Consider the following 23,018-nt stretch of genomic DNA (forward strand, 5'->3'; position numbering starts at 1 on the left):
CCTCGAATGGGGGGGTGGAGTGTGCTTACTGGACTGGGATGTGGGGCGCGTTTGCGACCAACTTGCCGTCTGGAGTGAATAGGGCGCAGGAGAAGTCGAGCCGCTCTTTGATTGAGGTGCTGATGGATGTGCGCTGCAGCGTGTTGCCCATCTGCTCCGCGATGGACATGAATCTGCTGGCGAAGGTGGAGAGCTCGACGGGGTTGATCGAGAAGTCTGAATTTGAGCTGATCGTTTCTTTGCTGGGTAGGTTGATGATAATGTGCGAGTTGAGGACCGAAACCTTGCAGCCCGTCTCCACCAGGATTGTCTGCGTGTTGTCGATGACAAGCGCGGGACCGGTGAATGCTGACTTTGGTGGCAGACCGGCCAGCTCATATACCGGCACATGCTGCCAACTGCCGTCAATGAATACTTTCCTGGTATTTGGCGTCTGTGGAGACGTCCCGTCACCAATGTTTGATAGCTCCTGGAAGATGGACTGGCGCGACACAGCCTCCTCTCTGCTCTTCCCCACCCCGCGCACCCTGATGGCATCCACGACAATAGGGCGTTTGGCCATCTCAAAAGCAAACTCACGTCGATGAGTTTCGACAAACGCTGTGCGGAAGTCATTGTCCTGCGGCTGTAGGATGGATAGATTGGTGTCCGACCCTTCATACCGCATGCTCAAGTAGCACTGATGTTCCACGAGGCTGTCCTGCACTCCTTGGGCAACCAGCTCTGCCGTGGTCTGCGCTTTCAGCTCTTCGAATCTTTCCAGCACCGTGTCCAGCGTCTTCTCAGAGAATGCGTACGCCGCGGGGACCGCCGTCTCGGACACGATGTCCGCCAAGCCGATGCCGTACGCCGAGAGAATGGATGAATACTTGTGGACGATGATCCGCGGCATCCCCAGAATCTGTGCGATGGCGCAAGCGTGCTGGCCCCCGGCGCCGCCGAAGCTGGCGAGGTTGTGCTTGTTGATGGCGAAACCCCTGGCCTCGGTGATGTTGCGGATCGGGCGGCTCATCGTCTCGTTGGCCATGGCAAGGAATCCGGATGCCACTTCTTCGGCGGTGAGCTTGTTCTCCAGAGTATCGTTTATCTCGTCCGTCAGCTCGTGGAACTTTTGCTTCACGACCTCGACATCGAGAGGCTCGTTCGCGTGCGGGCCGAAGATGGAAGGGAACTTCTCCGGCACGAGCCTGCCCAGGAACAGGTTGGCATCCGTGATGGTGAGCGGACCGCCCTTTCGGTACGATGCTGGGCCGGGGTGAGCACCGGCGCTCTGTGGATATTTAGCGGTGGCCTGTTCCGGATACAACAGTGAGACCTACCTCGGGACCGACAACGAAGAGGCCGTTCCTCCAGCTCAAGATTGATCCGCCACCGGCGGCTACGGTCTTGACGTCAAGCATGGGCGAGGTTATGGTGGTCCCGCTGATGGTGGTATCGAAAACGTGCTCGAACACCTTGTCGAAGCGGCTGATATCTGTGCTTGTTCCGCCCTATTCACGTTAGCCACGTTCAGTCTTCCCGTTCCCATTGAAACCAACCATATCGAACCCAATGACTGGAGTACCCTCAGAGGGATCGTAACACGTTCGGGCAATGGCGACGACTCCGCCCGCCGGTCCGCTTAGGATGGCTTTCAAGCCGGTGAACTTCGACGCTGCGCTGAGACCGCCATCTGACTGCATAAAGTCTACTCTTTTTGGCAAGACGGAAAAGCCGGAGATGAATCCGTCTACATATTTCTTGACCGTGGGCGAGAGATACGCATCAGCACAGGCGGAGGTGGTGCGGTGCAGGATTTTGATGTTGGGGCTCAAGTCCGAGGACAGCGAGATGTGTTCAAATCCCACATCGCGGGCAATCTGTGCTACTGCTTGTTCGTGGTCTAGAGTATGTGAGGTTCAGCATCAAGCGGAGAAGATTGAGTTGAGAAACACACCAGGGAAGAGATAAGAATGCAAGAAGCCAATGGCCAAAGAGCGCAAGCCTTCATCGTACAGGTGTTGAAGCTGCCCTTTGACGGCAGCATGGTCGAGTCTCTTTAGAATCCGGATTACCTCTCCACTCGCCGTCTTGACGAGGTCGGGATCGGACAAGTCAATCTCCGCCGGATGGGGATTAAGAACGTAATCCTCTACAGTCACACGTTCGGCGACCTCGACAACCTGAGAGTAAAGCACGCCCGGCTTGCGGATGTTTAGATCGAACAAATCCGGTCTGGTCTGGTCGCCAATGCGACAGATGTCCCGAAAACCCTCGGTGGTCAGCAGGGCGAAGCGTTCTCCCTTGCGTTCCAACAAAGCACTGTCGCCGGGTTAGTCATGGGTGGATCGGCGGAAAGAAGCGTGACTGACTTTGTGGCCACGGTCGTTCCAACTCGGACTGATTCTATCAAACTACCGTCGATGGGCTGGCCCTTTGGTATCGATTGTCCGGTTATCTGCTCCAGCACTCGTCTGATGCCTTCGGTGGGCGCATCTGGGTAAGACGCAGGGTCGACGGACAGAAGCTTGAATATGGTCTCCTTGCCATCGGCCGTGTGCGCCCACACATCGCAGAAGGTCCCACCGCGGTCTGGAGGGCATCAGCATCGACCTCACAACTAACTACAAAAGCACGACTGACCAATGGTGATAGAAACAGGCGGGATGGATGCCATGGCTGCGAAATGTCTACGTGCGACGGAGCGGTTTCACGGGACGTGGACAATAATGATGAATTCCTCCACAGCCATCACCGTTGCCGTAACGGGCCAGTCATCCGCTTTACGGTGCATCATCTGCAGCCCACGCGCACGGTGTTCGGTAGGAATTTTCTTGGGTGGGATCCGCATCTCACGAGGTTGGCTCGACATGCCATCGGGTCGGCTTCTTGCGTGATAGCCGATCTCGGAACCACACCACCACCTTTGCCCGGCATCTTCCATTCTTCTGTCTATTGTTTCAGAAGCTCCCTCACAGCCTCCAAGAACTCGGCGTTCTTCTCAACCTGCACCGAGTGGTTTGCTCCAGGAACAACCAACAATCGCGAACCCTGGATCTTTTCCGCAATGATTTTCGACTGATCTGTAGAATTTTCGGTCAGCGCCTCGCGCGGTTCAACTTCTCCATAAGCACCTACTCGGCGGGCAAATCCAATCTTGATCCCCGACGACGATCAAAGTCTTGGCCGTGACTTTGTGCAGGTCGTTCCGGTAATCAAAGTACTTTTCCTGCTCCGAATACAACGCATCTACGCAGCAGCTTCAGTCTCCATCACATTGCACATGTCTCATGCCACTTACTATGAGTTTCCGCACGAAACACGGTATCTCGAGCTTTCTTCAGCCCCGCATTCGCGTTGTACGTCTCGACGTATAACGGGTTCAACGCGAAGATGATAAGCCGAAACTCCTCGTCGTCCTCGAAGGCGGAGAACACTTTATACACCATCTCTATCGACGCATTCGGAGCCTGATGCAGCCGCGCCTCGAACGTGCTCAGCGCTTCTGCTTCATCTGGTGGGCAGCGAAAGTCAGCACATCTATTCCCTCAGAAGAGCGCGGAAGCTTCTTCTCACGGTGATGAGACGGCGCCGTCCCGCGCAGCACCAGATGCGACACCTTATCCGGATACGTTATGGCGTACTACTGTAGAATCAGCAAAACCACTTCTCCAGTACGCAGGGGGAGGCATCATGCACACCTGCTGCGCAAGGTACCCCCCGAAACTGCCCCCCGCAATGACCGCCTTGTCTTCCCCCGCAAAGTGCTGCCTGAACGCTTCGATGTCTTCCACCAGCTGCGCAAACGTGTAAGGCGGAGAGCAAGAACTGCCGCCGTGGCCGCGGAAGTCGAAGCCCAGAATGCGGTATCCGTCGCGATCGGCGAGCGGCTGGTACGCCCTGAAATCCGAGCGGTGATCACCTGCAGGGATGGTCAGTAGGTAGCAAGGGTGTTCTCGTCAGTTAAATCCGTGTCCGCTGTTTTTTTTCCTCCCACAGCCTCCCGGATTGATCGAAAGTGCTGCCGAATATAACATACCGAAACCTCTCCCGCCGTGGAGCAGGATGATCAGTCGGCCGTCGGACGGCCCGGCGATGCTGTAGTTGAAGTCGGCGCCGTTGAGTTCGATGCGCGGCATTTCGTGGTAGCTTCCGGTCCTGTGGTGCGGGAATGGCCGAGAGGCGAATAACAAGGGAGACAGATGCTAGAACCGGTGCGGGCCTTATGTAACCCGGTCTTCGGCTCCCTTCTCCGCATGTTGCATCGGTGGTGTGCTGCAGTGTGCCCCACTCTTGCTTCGTCGTTCCCCTGGTCGTCGGACATGCACCGAGCGCCCGATTGCACCATCGACCACGGCGGTTTTTTTATCTTTTCGCCTTTCGGCACGCCAAGACGTGAGGTGGTAGCAGTTAGTGGTCGGACGATCGGTCGCGTTGGTTGCTACAAAAGGGACCGGATCGGTGCAGTGTGTGCGAGATCGACGCTGCTCATCCTCTGCTCTTCCACCACTGTAGCTCGCCATGGGGATCCTCAACAGCCTGAAGCCGAGTCCCGCTCGGGCGCGGCCGTCTATCTGGCACTGGCATGAGCCTGGGACGAGCAAGGAGGAGAAGTGGTTAATTCGCAAGCTCGATATTTTCATCTTGTCTTATAGCTGTCTGGTGAGTTCGAAAGCCACTTGCCTGCTTCTTTGCCTTTTTTCTTTTCTTTTCCTTCAACAAACCAGTTCATAACGTATCCTTTCGCTATACTGACACGACCTCGCAGACCTTTTTCATCAAATATCTCGACCAAACCAACATCTCCAACGCCTACGTCTCGGGCATGAAAGAAGAGCTCGGCCTATGTTCGTAGCCCCCTCCCTCACCCACCGCATCCACGCCCACGCAGCCCCCCAACCCAACATCCCCCGTCCCAAAAACCCCCCTCAAACGAGCCGCGAAACACCCGCCACCAAACCCTCACTAACCCCCGCTCCCCAGACGGCAACGAGCTCAACCTAATGACAACCTACTACAACATCGGCTACATCCTCGGCGCGCCCATCTCCAACCTCATCCTAACCATCACGCCACCACGCCTCCACCTCCCCTCCTGCCTCCTAACCTGGTCCCTCTTCGTGCTCGGCCTGCACCGCACCCAAACCGCCACCCAAATCTACATCCTCCGCTTCTTCATCGGGCTCTTCGAGTCCGCCGCCCTGCCCGGCTTGCACTACGTCATCGGCTCCTGGTACCGCGTGTCCGAGCTGGGCCGGCGCTCCGCCCTCTTCGTCATCAGCGGGGTCTTGGGGCAGATGTTCTCGGGGTACCTGCAGAGCGCGCTGTATGCGGGGATGGATGGGCGCGCGGGGATGAGCGCCTGGCGGTGGCTGTTCGTGTTTGATTTTGTGTTGGCGGTGCCGGTGGTGGTGTATGGCGTCGTGTGTTTTCCGGATACGCCCGAGACGACGAGGGCGTGGTGGTTGAATGGGTGGGAGAGGGGCCGCGCGGTGGAGCGGATGGAAGAGGAGGGGAGGGGCGGGGGGAAGGAGAGGTTGGATTGGAGCGTTGTGAGGAGGGTGGCGGGGAGTTGGCAGCTTTATGTGTTTTGTGTGGCTTGGAGGTGAGTTGTGCTTTCCCCCCCTCTCTATCCACTTTCGTTTGCTCTCTCTCTCTCTCTCTCTCTCTCTCTCTGGCCCATTGCGGGAGCAAGGAAGGAAAAGCGTGCGGTCTGGTGATCTTACTGACGACGACGACGTACCCGCAGTCTGTGGTCCCTGACCTGCGGCTCCAGCGTGCAGACGTGGATGGCGCTGTGGCTCAAGTCGGAGAAGACGGCCGACGGCCGCAACCGCTACAGCGTGCCGCAGATCAACAACATCCCCACCGTCGTCGGCGCCGTCGTACGTATCCCCATCCCATCCCATCCCATCCCCTCCCCCCAGCTAACCTCCCGACAGAACTTCATCTTCATGACCACCACCGGCATCGCCGCCGATTCCCTCGGCACGCGCGCCCCCGTCACCCTCGTCGTCGGCACGCTGATGACGCTCTCCTACGTCGTATACGTCATCTGGCCATCATCCACCGCCCTCAAGATGGCCGCCTTCTTCCTGCAAGGCTGCTACGGCTGCTTCTCGCCATTGCTGTCGGGTTGGTTGAACTCCCTGTGCGGCGGCGATCGCCAGCTCCGCGCTTTCACCATGGCCATCATGATGAGCGTCGGCCAGGCCTGCGCGACGCCCGCGTCGCAATATCTTTTCCCTGCGAGCGAGGCGCCGGAGTATAAGGGCACGCGGGGGTATGTGGTTGGGTTGGTGTTTGTGGTGGCGTTGACGGGGTGGTGTGCGGTTGTGCTGGGCGGGGTGGAAAGGTGGTATGTCCAGAAGCAGGCGGCGAAGGCGGCGGGGTCGACGGGCGAGGTGGAGGACGGGGTCGTGCGGGTGGTTGATGGGGGTGGGGGATCTGTGGGGGAGGCGGAGGGGGAGGAGGAGGTGCGGCAGAAGAAGGCGGCGGCGCGCGAGACGGTGAGTGAGGCTTGATGTTGGGCGGGGTCCGAGTCACGTCTTGTCGAGAGCTGTGTGGGAGAAAGGTTCTCGGTTTGATTGGCCGCTTCTCGTGACCAGGAGATGATATGAGCTAGTAAATCTATTTTGTTTCATTGTTCCGGTTAGTTTATGCACGGATGGAGTTAAGCAGCTGGTCATGTGCTACCAAATCACTGCGAAGGCTGGGTCGCTGTCAGAATGTAAATGATACTTCACGTAGGCCACCGATTGAAAATTGTTTCCCTCCTTTCACACGCAGCTCAGTGCCACGGACAAATAACCATAGGATTATCTACAGATATTTACACAAGCGGGACACAAGCCCCCCTTCAGCCACCACACCTACCCTACGGACCATCAACACCCCACACCAAAGTCCTTGCAAACCTCTCTCCCCTGGGCCTTGACATTCTCCACGAGCCAAAGCCGATAGTTGCTAAAAACCAACACGCCGCCGGGAATAAAGGCAAAATTATTGCTCGTCTCGCCCACAAAAATCTTGCCGAGCAGGATGCCATCAGGGTTGAACACGTGCACGCCATCGCCGCAGCCGGCCCACACGTTGCCGTCGGTGTCGGCGTGGACGCCGTCGGGGAAGCCGATGTCGCAGAACGCAAAGGTGCGGCGGTTGGCGAGGCGCTTGCCGTCGACAACATCAAAAGCGTAGATGGTGCCGGGGCCCGTGTCGTTCTTGGTGAACTGCTGGGCGCCCGTGTCGCTGACGTACAGGGTCTTGTGGTCGGGCGAGAACTCGAGGCCGTTGCTCTCGACGAAGCCGTCGGCGACGACTTGGATGACGCCGGTGCTGGGCTCGAAGCGGTAGACCTGCTTGGGGATGACGGGGGCGGGCCGGAAGTTTTGGAAGTAGCCGTAGTCTGGGGTTCTTGGTGAGTTTTTGTTGTTGTTGTCGTCGTCGCGGTGAGTACTTACCGGCATCGGTGAACCAGAGATCGCCGGTTTCGGCGTGCTGGCGGACGTCGTTGACCGACGAGAAGTTGCGGCCGAGGAAGGAGGTGAGCAGAGTGGTGGATGTGTTTGTGCCGGGATCGACGGCGATCAGGGCGGACGGATGGTCGAAATCACCTTCGTCGCAGTAGACTTGCTGGGGAGGGCGCTTGGTGGTGTCGGCTCCAGGAGGGTAATAGGATGAGCCGCCATTGGCTTCCCACAGGTCGGGGAATTGGGTCGAGGAGATGGAATAGTCGTCCAGGCTCACGACGGTGATGTTGATGTTGTCGTCAAGCGAGACGTAGTTGGAAGTGATATACATGGAGTTGTCGGGCTCGTAGTAGATGCCGGCTTCGTGGAACGCCTGCCACGGCAGGTCGGCGATTTTGCGGGCGGTGGCATTGGGGCCGAGCACGTCGGTCTGGAAGGACGAATTGAAGTTGAGCAGCGCGATCTGGGGCTCGGCGGCGCTAGTGGCCGGCAGCGTGGAAAAATAGTTGGCGTTGGTCGCCAGGGCGAGCAGGTCGATGTCGACGAAGCCGGCAGCCATGATTAGAGCTATGCACACCGTGAGCAGGGCTGTCAATTGCACGCGACGGTCGGAAAGGAGCGAGGACGCGGGCGGGGCAACCTCCGCTGTCGGCTTGGGAGTCGACTTCTTATAGGGAGCGGTGCGGGGAGACATGGGCAGCCTTGGTCAGGCGTCTCGCTGCCCTGGACAGTGGGAGGGACCGGCGCGGTGGATGCAGCTAGGTTAGTAGTAGTAGAGTGATTTTCCTGGCCGGCAAACAGAGTGCGATGACGTTCGGCGGGAGGCAGCGGCGGCCACCAGTTTCTGTTCCCCAGACTGGCTTCCCCACACTCTCGCCCCCTCCTTCACCGACTGCGAGATCCGACCTGCGACCCCTCTCGATCATCGCCTCGACGCTCCTCTTCCGACCCAGATAGCCGCCGCTGCCACGGTTCGGCGACCAGAATCCTCGTCGGCAACGGCCAAGAATACCAAGACGCCGCTCGGCCGCTTGCCCCGACCTGCCCAATTTTCATCTCACTGCCGCCTGCATCGTCATCTTTCTGTCCAGCTCGCCCAGGCCAGCCGCATCCTGTCGCATCCTGTCGCGTCTTGTCGCATCCTTTCCGCCCAACGGCGCGCTTCAAACATGCATAACTGGCCTTCAGCCCTCGCCCTCATGGGTCCCTGGAGGAAGGGCAGCGCTGCAGCGAACGGCCGTGCCTGACGATCGTCTTGGCTGCGTCCTCGATCCGGCAAAGGCCCAGTCGAGATCCACCTACTGAGTCGAGCACGACGCGTCGGCTTCAACACCTGACGCGTGCTTGGCAACGGCAGGGCGAGAAACGCCTCCCGCGTGGCACCAGTGAGCCAGGCCCGGTGCCGGCCTTCCGCCTTTGTTGATGCCGCATGCTTCGCCGGCATTGTTCGCCGCCCTCCTTGCCGCAATTCGCATGCATCTGCTCCCTTCGGGTAGCACTGTTTTCCGCTTCTAGTAATTACGCGAGCGCAGGAGTAGTCCCAACGTGACTCCTCTACTCACACCATTATGGACCTCCAACTCGCCACCCAGCCCGCGTCGTGATTGGCCCAGCCCGCTGACGATGCGAGGAGTAGGAGCCGGGAATGTGGGACGGGAGCGCACCCAAGGGGCTGTTCGTCCCGCTGCATTCCCAGGAGCAGACCATGGAAATTGTCGCTCGTATGCTCACCCTCCATCATCTCGCCCCGACGCCGCCCGATTTATACCTGCGGCGAACCGGCCGTCCAAGACATTCGCAACCACGTCGCTCGTTCAGCACCATGTCTCCCTCATTCTCTTCTGGCCGTTTCGGCCTTGCCGTTCTTTTGATGCTCAATACCCCCCTTGTAGATGCCTACTTCCTGAACTGGAATGCCCACTACCACCACTTGCAGCCTAGACAGACTAGCGATGTTGCTCCAGCAACTACCGGCCAGTCCAACGCTGATCGCCTTATCGAAAACATTGATCGCCTTGACGAATCCATCAAGGAGCTCCCGGGAGACGCCTTGAACTTCCTGAGCGAGGTTGGCGACAAGATCGAGGGTTTGGAGAGCGTCTTCAGGAGCGTCATTGGCTCCGTCACGCCTTCAGCCACTCCATCCGAACCCACTCCACGGCTGCCCATCCCGAACTCTCTACTAGCCATCAACTCCACCTCCAATGCAACAATCGCATTACCAAGCACTATTGTGCCAACCCCCGTCTCTGAGGACCCCCTCTTCACCATCCTTCCCGTTCTGGACAGCTTGGTGCCTCCGCTGAACACTGCTGCGTCTGCCGCTTCATCGCTACCCGGCTATGGGAACGCCACCTCCCTGCTCAGACCGACCGCCCCCGGTTCTGCTTTCACTCCAGTCCTTCCGACCCTAAACGCCACCGAGCCATTCCCTCTGTCCCTTCCTTCGACGCCTACTCCGCTCGCTATTATACCCTCGATTGCGCCTCTCAACTCGACAACAGCCATCCCGGAGCTTGCAAACACAACATCAGCGCTGACTCTATTCGCCAATGCTACCTCGACGCCCGTTGCAAACTTGACCGAGAGCATCCTGGTCGCAAACGCCACAGTCCTTGCCCTTGTGAACTCCACTTCAGTCTACGTCGACGCCACTCCACTGCCGGCCTACTTGAATGCTACCTCAGTCGCAACCGCCACTTCAGCTCCTGTTTACGCGAACGTCACTTCGGCTGCTCTCGCCTTGAACGTAACTTCGGCTCCTATCCTCGAAAACACGACTTCTGTTACTACTTACGTAAATACCACTGCCACAGTTCTCGTTTCGGCAAATCTTACACTAGCCACTCTTCTCCCGGCTAATGCAACCACCTCGCTCTTTATCAACTCTACATCTACTGTTCCTGCGGTTAACGTTACTACACCATCCTTTCTCCTAAACACCGCCGCCGCGTCACCCATTCCGGCGAACTTCACACTGGCTCTTCCCGCGAATGTAACCACTCCGCTTTACATCAACTATACCTCTACGGTAGCTTCGGCCAACTTTACCACGCCAGTGGCTATTAACGCCACAGCCACACTTCCCGTTTTGGCAAACCTTACTCTGCCAACTCTTCTTGCCGCTAATGCAACCACTCCTCTCTACCTCAATTTAACCACACCAGTGGCTCTTAACACCACAGCCACCCTTCCCGTCCTGGCAAACCTTACTTTGCCGACTCTTCTTGCCGGTAATGCGACCACTCCGCTTTACCTCAACTTGACCAATGCCACACTTGCCGTCCCGGAGAACCTTACCATAGCCACTCTTCTCCCGGTGAACGCAACAACAACGCCGCTTTTCGTCAATGAAACAACCGCTACGCCCGTTATTCCGGCAAATCTAACCGTGGCCACTCTTCTGCCGGTGAATGCAACGACACCGCTTCTGGTTAACGTCACGATCGCCACACCCTCTGTTCCGGCGAATCTGACCGTGGCCACTCTTCTTCCACTGAACGCAACCACGCCTCTCCCGGCAAATGCAACCACTCCCTTCGCCAACCTCACCGCCACTGCACCTTCAGTCAATTCCACTGCATCAGCGCTTCTCCTCAACACCACCATAACCATCCCCGAAGTCCCAGTCAACAGCACGTTCGAACTCCGGAATGGCACATTCACCCTCGTCCCCACCAACCTCACCGTCATCCCCCTCGCAACCCCATCCCTAAACACCACCACCACTTCCCCCTCCCTAAACGACACCCTCGCCCTCCCCACCCCCGTCCTTTTCATCAACAGCACCACGACCCCCGCCGCCTCGTACGCCCTCCCCACCCCCTCGACCAACAACACCGTCCTCTCCGACCTCATCGCCAACGTTACCTCCCTCCTCTCCATCACCACCTACAACGCCACCCTCCTCGCCGACCTCCTCCGCACGAGCCCCACCGGCAACACCACCTTACTCACTCCAACCGCGTCACCTTTCTCCAACACCACAACGACAACCATCCTCTCCACCGCCATCGTCACTCCCATCCCCATCCCGCTCTCAACGGGCGGCAGCGTCGTCGTCAACCCCGGCGGCCCGCTCATCAACGCAACTTCCTCAACACCCGCCACCAACGCCACGACTTCCACTTCCACCCGCCCCGCCGCCATCATCGTCCACGGTCCGGCATCCCGCCTCGTCCTCCCGTCATCCTTCTCCTTCAACTCGACGACGACGGTCCTCCCGACGACGGCCACGGCCACGGCCACGGCTTCTTCACTGAAGCTCGTCCCGCCGCCCATCATGTACGGCCCGCTCGGCTTGTCGTCATCGTCGTCGATATCAGCGACGCCGGTGGCGTACGTCAACGCGACATCGACGGGTATCGCAGACGACGCGAGCAGCACCGGACGCCTGCGCATCCCGACGCACATGCCGATACCGGTGGAGGCTTTGTCGGCGGCGGCATCGGCGGCGAGTGCGAGGAGTGTCGCCGCGTTCGGGAATGCGACGACGGCTGTTGTCGTGACGCCGACGACGTTTCTGACGACGTCGACGGCGACGGCGTCGGCGGAAGGTGGGGTTCAGTCGTGGACGACGGTGTATCTGAGCACGGTGACGGTGACGACGACGGTGGTGGTGTCCGGGACGACGAGGGCGGTGGAGACGGCGGTGGAGACGGAGGTGGCTGTTGCGGTGGCCGTTTGAGCTTACTTCAAGAGAGGCCTGGACTTTGGGAGATGGGGAAGGATGGATGGAGGAAAGGAAGAAAGGGTTGTAGTGTCTGCATGACGAACCGAACCGAACGGACGACGAACGATCATGATGATGACGGACGATGAAGAGACAGACAGACAGGCCGGACGACAAAACAAGCATTGGCATATGGTTTGGTTTAATTCTGGGTTTTTCCTTTCTGTCTTTTCTTTTTTTTTTTTTCTCTCTCTCTCTTTTCCCCCCACCTCCCCTTCGATTCGCAACACTCCTTTTTCGTCGACCGACCGACCGACCGACCAGCCGGCCGGCTTGTGCTAGTGGTATAGCGCGGTCACGTCGTGCCGTGTGGTGTGTTCTTCACTCGCGCCTCTTTGGTTTTCCTGTCATTGCGGTATGTTGTTAATGACGCTGCGTCAACGGCCTACCAATGTGCGCTTTCTCTTTGGGTTGCTCCCTTGGATGGACGGGATGGAGATGAGTCAATGACGTACTCTCTTATTTTTATCGCTATAAAGAATAATACTGAAACCAAGGTATCGGTTGTGCGTGTCTCTCGTGACTGTGATTGTGACTGAATAGAGTGGTTGGTATGTGAAACGTTGAGAGAATTTGCCACACAGAACAGATGGGAGGCGCTTCGAATCTGGCTTGACGTTGTAGCGAATTGCAGATACGTTGCCACACTAGGTGACGGAAGTATTGGGCCTACCCACATGCCCCCCGCCTCCCAAAGATACTACGTCACACTTATAAGTAGTTGAATTTAAGGTCCGAACGTATTTACCCGTTTCTAAGGCTCGCATCTATGTCTGAATCTTGGATCCAACTACCTATGTATGCAGGGTAGTAGCGTCGCCGAGGGAGCCTGGAGAGCGCCATTCTTCTATCTGCCACCTCTGAGGCTTAGCCACCAATTTGGCTTAGAAACGTAGATTTACATTGGAGCTTTCTGTGCGTTTTGAAACAAAATGCACACAAATATTTAGACAAGTTCCCGACACAGCCAGAGTGCAATGGCTCTCTCTACGTACGGAGGAGGACAACATCTCCGCGAATCACTTGGGGACCAACCACCATCGTAGATTTTTGCATGAAACTGCTATTTCAATTGGCATTTCCGAATCATGGCCTTATTTAGGGGTATCGAGTTAGCCGATATCAATATGCCTTGAGCAATAGCAATGTCTCCCCAGACGATTGGAAAGGACGAAAGAAAAACTGCCGGCCCCAGCCTAAAGGCTCCGAACCATGCCTGAACCTCACCCAACTTCCGTCCGTCAACCTTCATCCCAGAAAACTGTCACGACCTAAACCTGGGGGAAAAAAGTCTCAACCGTGGTTAAACTGTCGTCCAGTGTCCACCACGCGATCCGGGGCATCTTGCGACGGGAAAAGCGGAAGAAGGGGGAAACCTTCAACGACGACGACCCATGAGAGCGTCGACGTCAGCCTCGTCCAAGACGCGGTAGTTGTTGCCATAGTCGAGCGAGCCCGGAGCCTTCGCGTTGTTGTTCCGGCCGCCGCGCCTGCCCTTGCGGCCGCCAGCGCGGGGGCGCCTGCGGTGGTTGGCGGGGTGGACCTCGCCGGCGGCAGACGACTCCGACGACGACGCTGACGCCTCGCTACCGCCGCGGCGCTTGACATCGCGCAACTGGGGGTCGTCCTCGACGCGGAAGCGGTCAGCCAGCTCGGGGCAGGCTTGCAGAAAGGCATCCAAGTCCCTGCAGAACTCCTCTCCGACAACACCGCGGCGGCGGGCGAGGGCGACCTTCTCGATCAGGCGGGCGACGACGGCGCAGTCCTTGGGGAGGGTGGTGAGGACATCCAAAACGCGGTCCCAGGCCCAGGGCGTGACTTCGAAAGCCGAAATCTCCAAATTGAGCCAGCCGCCGACGGTAACAAGAGCCTCGGTGACGCCGAGCGAGAGGGCGGCCTGGTAGATGCGCACGTTGTGCTCGAAGCCCTCCTTGCGCTTGATGGGCATGAAGTCGGAGGCGTCGCACGCGCGCGGGATCCACGATATCACGTAGCGGAGTGCTGCCGGCGCCGCCATGCCGCGGGGCAGCAGCACGTTGGTGTATTGCGGGTCGGAGAGCAGAGAGGCCGCGACGGTGGAGAAGGCGGTGAGGGCGGCGCGGGGGAGGGAGAGGACGAGGCGCGGCTTGCCTTCGCCGGCGTCGAGCTCGACGGTGGCTGTGGGGCCTTTGAGGAGGCTTTGGCGTTGGCGGCGGGTCCAGGTGCGGACGCTGGTGGTGGCCATTTTTGGTGGTGCGGGGGTTGGTGTTGTGGGTTGAGGGTGACGGTGCTGGTGGGCGGGCTTGTGCAAGCGCGAGGCTCGGTGGGGGAGAGGCAGAGGCGGGGGTGTAGTGGGATGGAAGAAGTTGGGGTGCAAGGTGCAAGACATAGGGCAAGGCAGCAGGGCGGGCCGTGGACGGAACAGTGAAGCCATTGACGTGCCTGGAGCGGTTCTTCGCAGTGCAAACTCACTGCCTGTGACACGGAAAAGTTGGTTGCACTCACGAATTCGACGGGGCATCAGACGCATTCGTTCAGACAATGAATACAATGGCATGAGCATCATCTAATGCGGCATTGCCGCCGCCTTTCGTGCAGATTGCATGCATGATGGGAGCACGGCAATTGGCCACTGGAAACAACACGCCCAGTGACGATTCGGCGAGAAAAGTGGGTGGGAGAAAGTGCGCGTGAGGAACGGCTGATGGCATGCAGCGCGAGATGCAGTGATGGAGTTGGGAACAAACAGACGGGAGCCGAGAGGGTCGCGGCTCCGGGCGGTGAGGATTCTGCCGACCGTCGCCAGAATTTCTGTGCAGCGCAACACGCCAGAACTCCAACCCAGCGAGACACAACACACACCATGGCGCCCTCAAGAGCCCCCGTCAAGGCTGGCGACTACACCGTCCTTCCGCTCACCGTTCCCGGAATCCCGTCGTTTCCGCAACAGACGACCCATTACCTGTACATTCGCCCGCACGCGCCCAGGGTTCCGGACGAAAACACGTCTCGCTCGCTTTACGCCAACAACCTGCCTATCGATGCAAACGAATCCTCTCTCCGCACGCTTTTTGCAAAGCAGCTGGGTGGGGCGAGGATAGAGCGCGTCGAGATTGACGGCGCCAGACCCAAGAAGAGCACACGCGGCACGGCCATCGGCGCAAAGGCAGGCAAGAAGAGGAAGCGAGGCGCCGAGTCAAGCTTTGGAGATATCGGTCTGCCAGACACTTGGGATGCCGAAGTTCTCAGCAGCGGAAGCGGTGCCGTGTTGGTGTTCGTGGACAAGGCGAGCGCGGAGCTGGCCATGAAGGAGATCACTCGCGTTGCGAAAAAGAAGGTTGAGATTGTGTGGACGTCGGATATGCCTCTCGGCATGCAGCGTAGGTTTTTCCATCAATCACGGAACTACATCATTTCGAATACATACTAACATGCGCTTAGGATACCGCACACACCACGAACTGACATTCCCCGCCAGCGACGTTCTGCAAGCAACGGTCAACGGTTACCTTACTCAATGGGCGAATATGGAAGGAGCCCGCGCCAGGGCCCTCAAGCAGGCCCGGAACGTGCCAGACGACGATGGCTTTATTACCGTCACAAAGGGCGGCCGCGCTGGCCCTGCGAAACTGGAGGAGGCTCAGGCTGTGGCAGAGAAGCTCAAGGAGAGGCAGAAGCCGCCGGCTGATTTCTACAGGTTCCAGACCCGGGAGAAGAAGAAGGAAAATGCGGAGCGGTTGAAGAGGGAATTCCAGGAAGACCGGAAGAGAGTCGAGCGCATGAGAGCCCGCAGAGGAAAGGTCAGGGTAAGTTTTCGACTCCTCGAGCATGCTTGCTGGCGGGCGTATGCTGACATGAGGTACAGCCCGAAAGTTGAACGCCACAATAAAACTCCATCGTATACCCGGAACGAACTACCACTCAGAGTACAGCTGGGCGTTCGGTCTCCACTCAAACTACCCAGCAAGCCGTAAAGTGCAATGCGCCACGGCAACCGAAAGAGTAGGACACCAACCGTTGGAAGGGAAAATGCCACATCGTCAGTGGCTGTGCATGACCCCGCGATCCAAGAGGCACACAACATCGGCCGTGCTTTATTGGGCCCGGGCGGTCAGAATAGGGGGCCTGCAGCAGGTTTCCTCCTGCATAGAGCATGCGCATCAAGCCTTGAGATAGTCAAGACAGACGACAAGCAGTCTCAAATGCAAAATCCATTCAATTAAATGCGTGAGGTCAGCCCGTTTCAAAACAGGGCTTTCAGCTGGCGGGGACTGATCTGCCAGACCCTTGTTTGGGCGGTGAGCGGCGCTAGCTAATTATAGCCAATGATGCAGTTCCAATGAGCGCATCGGCTGCTCCATCGTGGGGCTCTCGCCGTTTCACGCACCCTTACCTCCTTAAAGCTGGCCGAGTTCCCCTCACCTTCCGTCCATCAATCCCTGTGCTACCTTCCTCTACACCCTTTCTTTCCTCACATTCAACCCTCACCATGGCTGGCGTCATCAAGGACATCGCGAACAAGATCACCGGCTCCAGCTCGGAGGCTGCCCCGCGCGAGCCGACCGCGGAGGAGGTGAAGGAGCTGCAGCAGAAGTACGAAAAGGCCGGCCAGCAGCAGGTCTTCGCCTTCTGGGACCAGCTCAGCTCGTCTGACAAGGGCACTCTGTACGCCCAGCTGTCCGGCATCGACCCCGAGCACATCAACAAGATCACCGACCGCGCCCTCAACCCTCCCAAGACCGAGAGCGACGACCAGACGCCCAAGTTCGAGCCGCTCCCCACCTCGGCCACCTCGTCCGTCCTCGACTCCAAGGATGAAGACCTCAACAAGTGGTACGACTCGGGTCTCGAGCTGATTGCGGAGAACAAGGTGGCGGTTGTGTTGATGGCCGGTGGACAAGGCACCCGCCTGGGCAGCTCGGCACCCAAGGGCTGCTACGACATTGGCCTGCCCAGCCACAAGTCGCTGTTCCAGCTCCAGGCGGAGCGCATCTGGAAGGTCCAGCAGCTGGCCAAGAAGAAGCACGGCAAGTCGGAGGTCATCGTGCCCTGGTACGTCATGACCAGCGGCCCCACGCGTGGCCCGACGGAGCAGTTCTTCCAGGAGAACAACTACTTCGGGCTGGCCAAGGAGAACGTCGTCGTCTTCGAGCAGGGCGTGCTCCCCTGCATCTCCAACGACGGCAAGATCCTGCTCGAGAGCAAGTCCAAGGTGGCCGTGGCCCCTGATGGCAACGGCGGCATCTACCAGGCCCTCATCACCGCGGCCGTCGTGTCGGACATGAGCAAGCGCGGCATCCAGCACGTGCACGCGTACTGCGTCGACAACTGCCTGGTCAGGGTGGCCGACCCCGCCTTCATCGGCTTCTCGGCCGCCAAGGACGTCGAGATTGCGACCAAGGTGGTGCGCAAGCGCAACGCCAAGGAGTCGGTCGGTCTGATCATGCAGAGGAACGGCAAGCCCGACGTGGTCGAGTACTCGGAGATCAGCGAGGAGATGGCCGAGGCCAAGGACTCGCACAACGCGGAGCTGCTCAAGTTCCGCGCGGCCAACATTGTCAACCACTACTACTCGTTCCGCTTCCTCGAGAGCATCCCGCAGTGGTCGCACCGGCTGCCGCACCACGTCGCGCGCAAGAAGATTCCCTACGTCGACACCGAGTCGGGCAACACGGTCAAGCCGGAGAAGCCCAACGGCATCAAGCTGGAGCAGTTCGTGTTCGACTGCTTCCCGTTCCTGGCCATGGACAAGTTCGCGTGCATGGAGGTCCGGCGCGAGGACGAGTTCTCGCCGCTCAAGAACGCGCGCGGCACGGGCGAGGACGACCCCGACACCAGCAAGCGCGACATTATGGACCAGGGCAAGAAGTGGGTGCAGGCCGCGGGCGGTGTCGTCGTGGGCGAGAAGGCGGAGGATGGCGTCGAGGTGTCGCCGCTGATCAGCTACGTAAGTCCAGCCGCAGAAGCCGTGCGTCGTGAATTCCTGCTAACGCGCGGTCCCAGGGCGGCGAGGGTCTCGATTTCCTCAAGGAGCGGACGATCAAGTCGCCTGCGGTCATCGAGAAGGAGGAGTAGAGAGCCGAATCATCTCCGGATGACGTTTAGGTGGAGGCTTTCACGCACATTTACATTATACCAAGCACTTATTAAAAAAGAAGCAGCACGTCCATCTTGCTGGACGACGGCCGATGAGCAATTGATAAAAGTTGATGCGCCGGTTCCATCCGTTTGATTGGCATCCGTGATCGGCAGCGCAGCGCCCGGGGTCGCTGCGCGTTATTGCTTGTGGGCGCTTCCCAAGGGCACCAACAGCCGAGATTGTAGGCGAGCTGAGTCGTTCGATGATGCGTCTCGTATGCGCCCAAGCGTGGTCAGCGAGCCGGGCAAATGCCGCGCGGGAAATGGGACGAGGCGGTTGTAGGCTGTCAGGTGTCGGCTGCTGTCACCTGCAGATTGCACCCACGCCAGGCACCGTGGACCGTTCCGTATGGACCGTGGACGCCCACGCTGGAACCGGGGCTGCGGCGCCGCCCCAGATGCAGCAGCTCGACACCTAGGCCGGGCAGGCTGCAGCGGGCGGCGGAACGGGCCTGCTGCACACGTGACGGCGGGTGACGAGTGCCTTGCTGCATCTTTGCCATGCGTCTCCGTTGTGGCGAGGCGTGAGCCCGGGTTTGCCAGCCAGGCGGACGGCAGTTGTTCTTCACGCCGCCCAACGCGAGCAGCCCGACAGCCCGCCGTGCGATCGGCCGCGCCGTCCCCAATGCTTCCCTCGCCTCCGACAGGCCGTGGAGCAGCGCTGCCAATCTCCGTGGCCGGCCCTGGTTGCGCATTATCCCGCGCCGCTCGCGGGCATCCGGCTAGAGAGCGCCACAGGCCGGCGGCGCCTGCGGGGGGTGGGCGTCATTCGCAGAAGACTAGTGGAAAAGACTCGACATGATGGTGGGCGTGGAGAGCAGCTCGGAGACCGCCCCCGAAGCAGTGCGCTAGTCGTGCCTGCTTAGGCCGTGCGTCGAGAAGGCCCAGCCGCGCCCCGATGCTTTCCTTGAAAATGGATCTGCCCGCCCTCCTACAAAAACCCTTCGAACCCACCATCCGTGTGTCGGAAGAGACGCTGTTGTCGCGCGGAAGGAGAATCGCAGAGAAGTGAGTCCCCCACCCCCCGAGTCGCCCGCCCGCCTCGCCCCAGCCGCCGGCCCCCGCCCAGTCCCGCGCTGCTCGACCGCGTCGTCAAATTTTGTCGCCAGGCGCTGACTCTCTCGACAGGTGCAGGATTTGCAGTTAGGAATCAAGCAGAAGGTACTCACCCAATCACCACCGCACTCCTCGCCCCGGCGCTGCTCTGAGACACGGCGCGCGCCCGTCTCGTCTCCGCACCACGACCGCGCCTACATGCTACCTAGCATGCCAAACGCCCGCCATGTGGACCTCGGGCAACCGCACCTACGCCGTACGCATATCTGACACTGGGGTGCCGCAGCTATACGAGGAAGAAAGCAGGATGTCTTCGCTGTCGCGTCGTGCGTGCTACAAGTGTGGCAATGTCGGCCACTACGCCGGTACGTTTGGACCGCACGCGAATCGCGACCGCCGTCCGCTTCGGCTAACCCAGCGCAGAGGTCTGCTCGTCGTCTGAGCGCCTTTGCTACAACTGTAAGTCCGCCCCAGACCCATCGCGAAAGCGACGCGCCCACTGACCCCGACGCGCAGGCAAGCAGCCCGGTATGCGACCCCCGCCTCCGTTCCTCGCGCCCCTCGGCGACTGACCTCCAGCACCAGGCCACGAGAGCAACGGCTGCCCCCACCCGCGCACCACCGAGACGAAGCAGTGCTACCACTGCCAGGGCCTCGGCCACGTTCAGGCCGACTGCCCCACGCTGCGCCTGAGCGGCGCCGGTACCAGCGGCCGCTGCTACTCTTGCGGACAGCCCGGACACCTTGCGCGTTCCTGCCCCAACCCCGCGGGCGGCGTTGGCCGTGGCGCCGGCATTCCTCGCGGTGGCTACGGAGGCTTCCGCGGCGGCTTCGCTGGCGGCCCGCGCCCGGCCACCTGCTACAAGTGCGGCGGCCCCAACCACTTTGCCCGCGACTGCCAGGCTCAGGCCATGAAATGCTACGCGTGCGGCAAGCTCGGCCACATCTCGCGCGACTGCACCGCTCCCAACGGCGGCCCGCTCAACACGGCCGGCAAGACGTGCTACCGCTGCGGCGAGGCCGGCCACATCTCCCGCGAGTGTCCCCAGGCCGAGATCAACGGCGACGGTATCCCTGCCCCCCAGCAGGCGCCTGTCCAGCCCCCGGCCCCCACCACTGCCGTCGCCTAAGCGGTGACAGCAGTGAATGAGGATCGCGCCAGGGCGGCTTTGGGCGCGGCGGCCCCCGCGGGCGTAGGAAACACTGTCAGCAGACGCGCCTGTTCTGCCGGCACGCATACCTGTTTCTACTTTCGCTTCTATACCACGACGTTTTAAGTTTCCTTTCCACTGTCGCTTCAGGTCGCCATTCTTCCTTCTACTTGGCACCGGCATCGTAACGATGGCAACGACCCGCTTACAAAAAGTTATTTGACGAATCCCGATACCCCATGATTTGCAAACCCCACATGACACCTCAGAACCGAGCGATTGGCGCTCGCCCAGGCCTGTCTCTTGTCTCCCTTTCTTTTTTGGCTACTATCATCCGGATGGACGAAGCGTGAAGAGAGAAGACGAGACGGACCGAGGGGCGAACCGCGGAGGCGGAGGCTGGAAGCGAGCGAAAGGAGGGCGAGGGCGAGAGGGATTTTGAGAAGGGGAGAGAAGTGGTTATGTTGTCGGTAGTCTAGGCTAGGATGTTTGGCAGATTCAAATCTTTGGCTGCGATCCTCTTTGGAAATGCCTCCCTTTTTTTTTTCCCTTTTTCCTTTTCATCTGATCTCGCAGCAGCTTCTCCCGAACGGACGGTGGCGATGATACCTATTCCTTCTCCTTCTGCTGCATAGAGCAGCTTTTCTCCTTTTTTTCCACGTTGAACCCCTTTCAACCTTTTCGGAGAAGCTCATGGATCCGACGGCTTGGCATGCAGACGCTTGGAAAGGATGTGTTGTGCTGGAATTTCTTCTCTGCCATCTGACATTTTTCAACGAGGTGAATTGAGCTGAGGTTTCACCATGCACGCGTTCTTGCTGTCACTTCTGTGGATCAATGGGACTTCCGGGATGAAACCCCTCATTCTGTCGATATACCACCTCTCACAGTACATATTTCGGTTGTCAGTATGGGTGAAGATAGCTAGGAGAGCTCTGTTTGTTGTGTTAGTGAGTGCATGGGTAGTTAGGTCTGGTGTAATATGCTCAAACAAGTGTTGAGAACCTAATGGAGAATCAATCTCTCAAGTGAAAGGCATGGGTGGTCGCCACTCTCGGCGGGAGTGGCTGGCTGGCTTCGCTTGCGTCATGGCCATTGCTCCTCCGAACCTTAGCTGCCCACCGTCAACCTACCCCAAACAACAAACATGCGCCCGCACCCACCATGGATGATCCCTCCTCGGCGCAACTCCACCAGGAGGTTCGCGACGCCGTGACGCGCGAGCTAAGCCAGCGCAGACCGCTCCTGCACCACATCAACGCCGACTCCAGCTGGCTCCTCCAGATCCCGCGCCCCGTCGTCGCCGCCACGAGGAAGGGCGGGCGCGCGTACTACAACGTCCTGATCGACCCGTGGCTGTCCGGAGGCCAGAGCGACGTCGCCCGGTGGTTCTCGCAGCAATGGCACCGCTACGAGAGCGCGTGCAGGTCCGTCGCCGAGGTGGAGGAGCTGGCGCGCGAGGTCGAGATCATGGCAGCCGGCGGCCTGCGCCTAGGCAAAGACCGGCCAGCCACGGCCGCGGACAACACGCAGACGACGTTCATCGACGCGGTCGCAATCTCGCACGAGTTTACCGACCACTGCCACAAGGGCACATTGCTGGACATTGACCGCTTCGTGCCGGTCTTCGCGACAGAGGTGAGAGACTTTTTTTGCCTTCCCTTTTTTCCTTCTTGTTGTCAAGTGAGACACGGCCATGCCGATGATGATGCCGTTTCTTCCACGTAATATAGAGCGCCGCGAATGTCATCCGCTCGTGGAACCACTTCCACCACGTCGCGACGGTCCCCGTCTTCTCGCGCCGCCACCCCGACTGGCGTGACGCCTCGATCCCGCCGCTGCCCGAGTGGCTTAGCATCTCGCGGCTGGTCGAAGACGGCGGCGCCGACTTCCTGCAGTACCACAGCGCGCTCGTCTTCTCCTTCGTCATCACCTCGTCTCCGACACCATCATCATCTACGCGAACAACGACCACGCGCTCCGCGCGCACCCTACCAAACGGTTGGATCCCGCCGGCGGACCCGGATTCGGACGGCGCCGAGTGCATCTTGTACACGCCGCACGGCATCCGCCCCGAGGCGCTGCGCCCCGTGGTCGGCGCATCACCACCGCTCACAGTACTAGCGCTGGTGCACGGCCTGCACGACGTCGCGATCAACGCGGGGTTTTGGTGGGAGAGATGGTGGCCCAAGGCGGGTCCTCCGCAGCCGCTCCAGCAGCTCAACCTGGGCGGGTTCAACGGGCTGCGCGCGCAAAGGCTCGTCCGTGCCAAGTACTGGATCGGGACGCACGACGAGGAGAAGTGGGGGAGCGGCCTGGTCAATTGGTTCCTGAGGCGCAGGATTGTCAGTGTGGAGGAGGCGTTGCGCGCGGAGAGGGATGGGCTGGTTAAGGAGGAAGATGGGGGGGATGAGGATGAGAAGATGGAGGGGGTGCTGGATGACGTCCGGTTCGAGGAGGTGGGTAATGGCGAGAGCCGGGTGCTCTTGTGAAAGAGTCGGGAATCGTGCTTGT

General features: G+C 59.5%; 11 protein-coding genes across 11 annotated transcripts; 7 read left to right on the plus strand and 4 right to left on the minus strand.

The window, feature by feature from the left end:
• Positions 1-25: 25 nt before the first annotated feature.
• Positions 26-2,656, minus strand: SLS55_000208 (uncharacterized protein; the record flags this gene model as incomplete). Its single annotated transcript, XM_066771722.1, has 6 exons — positions 26-1,270; positions 1,320-1,474; positions 1,508-1,882; positions 1,937-2,301; positions 2,352-2,571; positions 2,623-2,656. The coding sequence occupies 6 exons, from the start codon at positions 2,654-2,656 to the stop codon at positions 26-28; spliced, it is 2,394 nt and encodes a 797-aa protein (XP_066637001.1).
• Positions 2,657-2,931: 275 nt separating this feature from the next.
• Positions 2,932-4,118, minus strand: SLS55_000209 (uncharacterized protein; the record flags this gene model as incomplete). The annotated part of the gene is made up of 6 exons (XM_066771723.1): positions 2,932-3,062; positions 3,118-3,228; positions 3,281-3,493; positions 3,556-3,622; positions 3,681-3,901; positions 4,019-4,118. 6 exons carry the CDS (start codon positions 4,116-4,118, stop codon positions 2,932-2,934), a joined length of 843 nt encoding a protein of 280 aa, XP_066637002.1.
• Positions 4,119-4,500: 382 nt separating this feature from the next.
• Positions 4,501-4,834, plus strand: SLS55_000210 (uncharacterized protein; the record flags this gene model as incomplete). Its single annotated transcript, XM_066771724.1, has 2 exons — positions 4,501-4,641; positions 4,748-4,834. 2 exons carry the CDS (start codon positions 4,501-4,503, stop codon positions 4,832-4,834), a joined length of 228 nt encoding a protein of 75 aa, XP_066637003.1.
• A 728-nt stretch (positions 4,835-5,562) lies between these two features.
• On the plus strand, positions 5,563-6,503 carry SLS55_000211 (uncharacterized protein; the record flags this gene model as incomplete). Its single annotated transcript, XM_066771725.1, has 2 exons — positions 5,563-5,571; positions 5,763-6,503. 2 exons carry the CDS (start codon positions 5,563-5,565, stop codon positions 6,501-6,503), a joined length of 750 nt encoding a protein of 249 aa, XP_066637004.1.
• Positions 6,504-6,866: 363 nt separating this feature from the next.
• On the minus strand, positions 6,867-8,007 carry SLS55_000212 (uncharacterized protein; the record flags this gene model as incomplete). The annotated part of the gene is made up of 2 exons (XM_066771726.1): positions 6,867-7,384; positions 7,440-8,007. The coding sequence occupies 2 exons, from the start codon at positions 8,005-8,007 to the stop codon at positions 6,867-6,869; spliced, it is 1,086 nt and encodes a 361-aa protein (XP_066637005.1).
• Positions 8,008-9,153: 1,146 nt separating this feature from the next.
• SLS55_000213 (uncharacterized protein) lies at positions 9,154-12,135 on the plus strand (the record flags this gene model as incomplete). Its single annotated transcript, XM_066771727.1, has 2 exons — positions 9,154-9,169; positions 9,341-12,135. 2 exons carry the CDS (start codon positions 9,154-9,156, stop codon positions 12,133-12,135), a joined length of 2,811 nt encoding a protein of 936 aa, XP_066637006.1.
• A 1,423-nt stretch (positions 12,136-13,558) lies between these two features.
• Positions 13,559-14,404, minus strand: SLS55_000214 (uncharacterized protein; the record flags this gene model as incomplete). The annotated part of the gene is made up of 1 exon (XM_066771728.1): positions 13,559-14,404. The coding sequence occupies one exon, from the start codon at positions 14,402-14,404 to the stop codon at positions 13,559-13,561; it is 846 nt and encodes a 281-aa protein (XP_066637007.1).
• Positions 14,405-15,022: 618 nt separating this feature from the next.
• On the plus strand, positions 15,023-16,036 carry SLS55_000215 (uncharacterized protein; the record flags this gene model as incomplete). The annotated part of the gene is made up of 3 exons (XM_066771729.1): positions 15,023-15,539; positions 15,601-15,965; positions 16,025-16,036. 3 exons carry the CDS (start codon positions 15,023-15,025, stop codon positions 16,034-16,036), a joined length of 894 nt encoding a protein of 297 aa, XP_066637008.1.
• A 612-nt stretch (positions 16,037-16,648) lies between these two features.
• Positions 16,649-18,234, plus strand: UAP1 (UDP-N-acetylglucosamine pyrophosphorylase; the record flags this gene model as incomplete). The annotated part of the gene is made up of 2 exons (XM_066771730.1): positions 16,649-18,106; positions 18,163-18,234. The coding sequence occupies 2 exons, from the start codon at positions 16,649-16,651 to the stop codon at positions 18,232-18,234; spliced, it is 1,530 nt and encodes a 509-aa protein (XP_066637009.1).
• Positions 18,235-19,579: 1,345 nt separating this feature from the next.
• GIS2 (gig suppressor) lies at positions 19,580-20,483 on the plus strand (the record flags this gene model as incomplete). Its single annotated transcript, XM_066771731.1, has 4 exons — positions 19,580-19,718; positions 19,777-19,812; positions 19,870-19,881; positions 19,939-20,483. The coding sequence occupies 4 exons, from the start codon at positions 19,580-19,582 to the stop codon at positions 20,481-20,483; spliced, it is 732 nt and encodes a 243-aa protein (XP_066637010.1).
• A 1,185-nt stretch (positions 20,484-21,668) lies between these two features.
• On the plus strand, positions 21,669-22,996 carry SLS55_000218 (uncharacterized protein; the record flags this gene model as incomplete). Its single annotated transcript, XM_066771732.1, has 2 exons — positions 21,669-22,142; positions 22,238-22,996. 2 exons carry the CDS (start codon positions 21,669-21,671, stop codon positions 22,994-22,996), a joined length of 1,233 nt encoding a protein of 410 aa, XP_066637011.1.
• Between the last annotated feature and the right edge of the window lie 22 nt (positions 22,997-23,018).

Source organism: Diplodia seriata, assembly GCF_021436955.1.
Source record: "Diplodia seriata strain FDS-637 chromosome Unknown scaffold_1, whole genome shotgun sequence".
Taxonomy (NCBI): Eukaryota; Fungi; Ascomycota; class Dothideomycetes; order Botryosphaeriales; family Botryosphaeriaceae; genus Diplodia; species Diplodia seriata.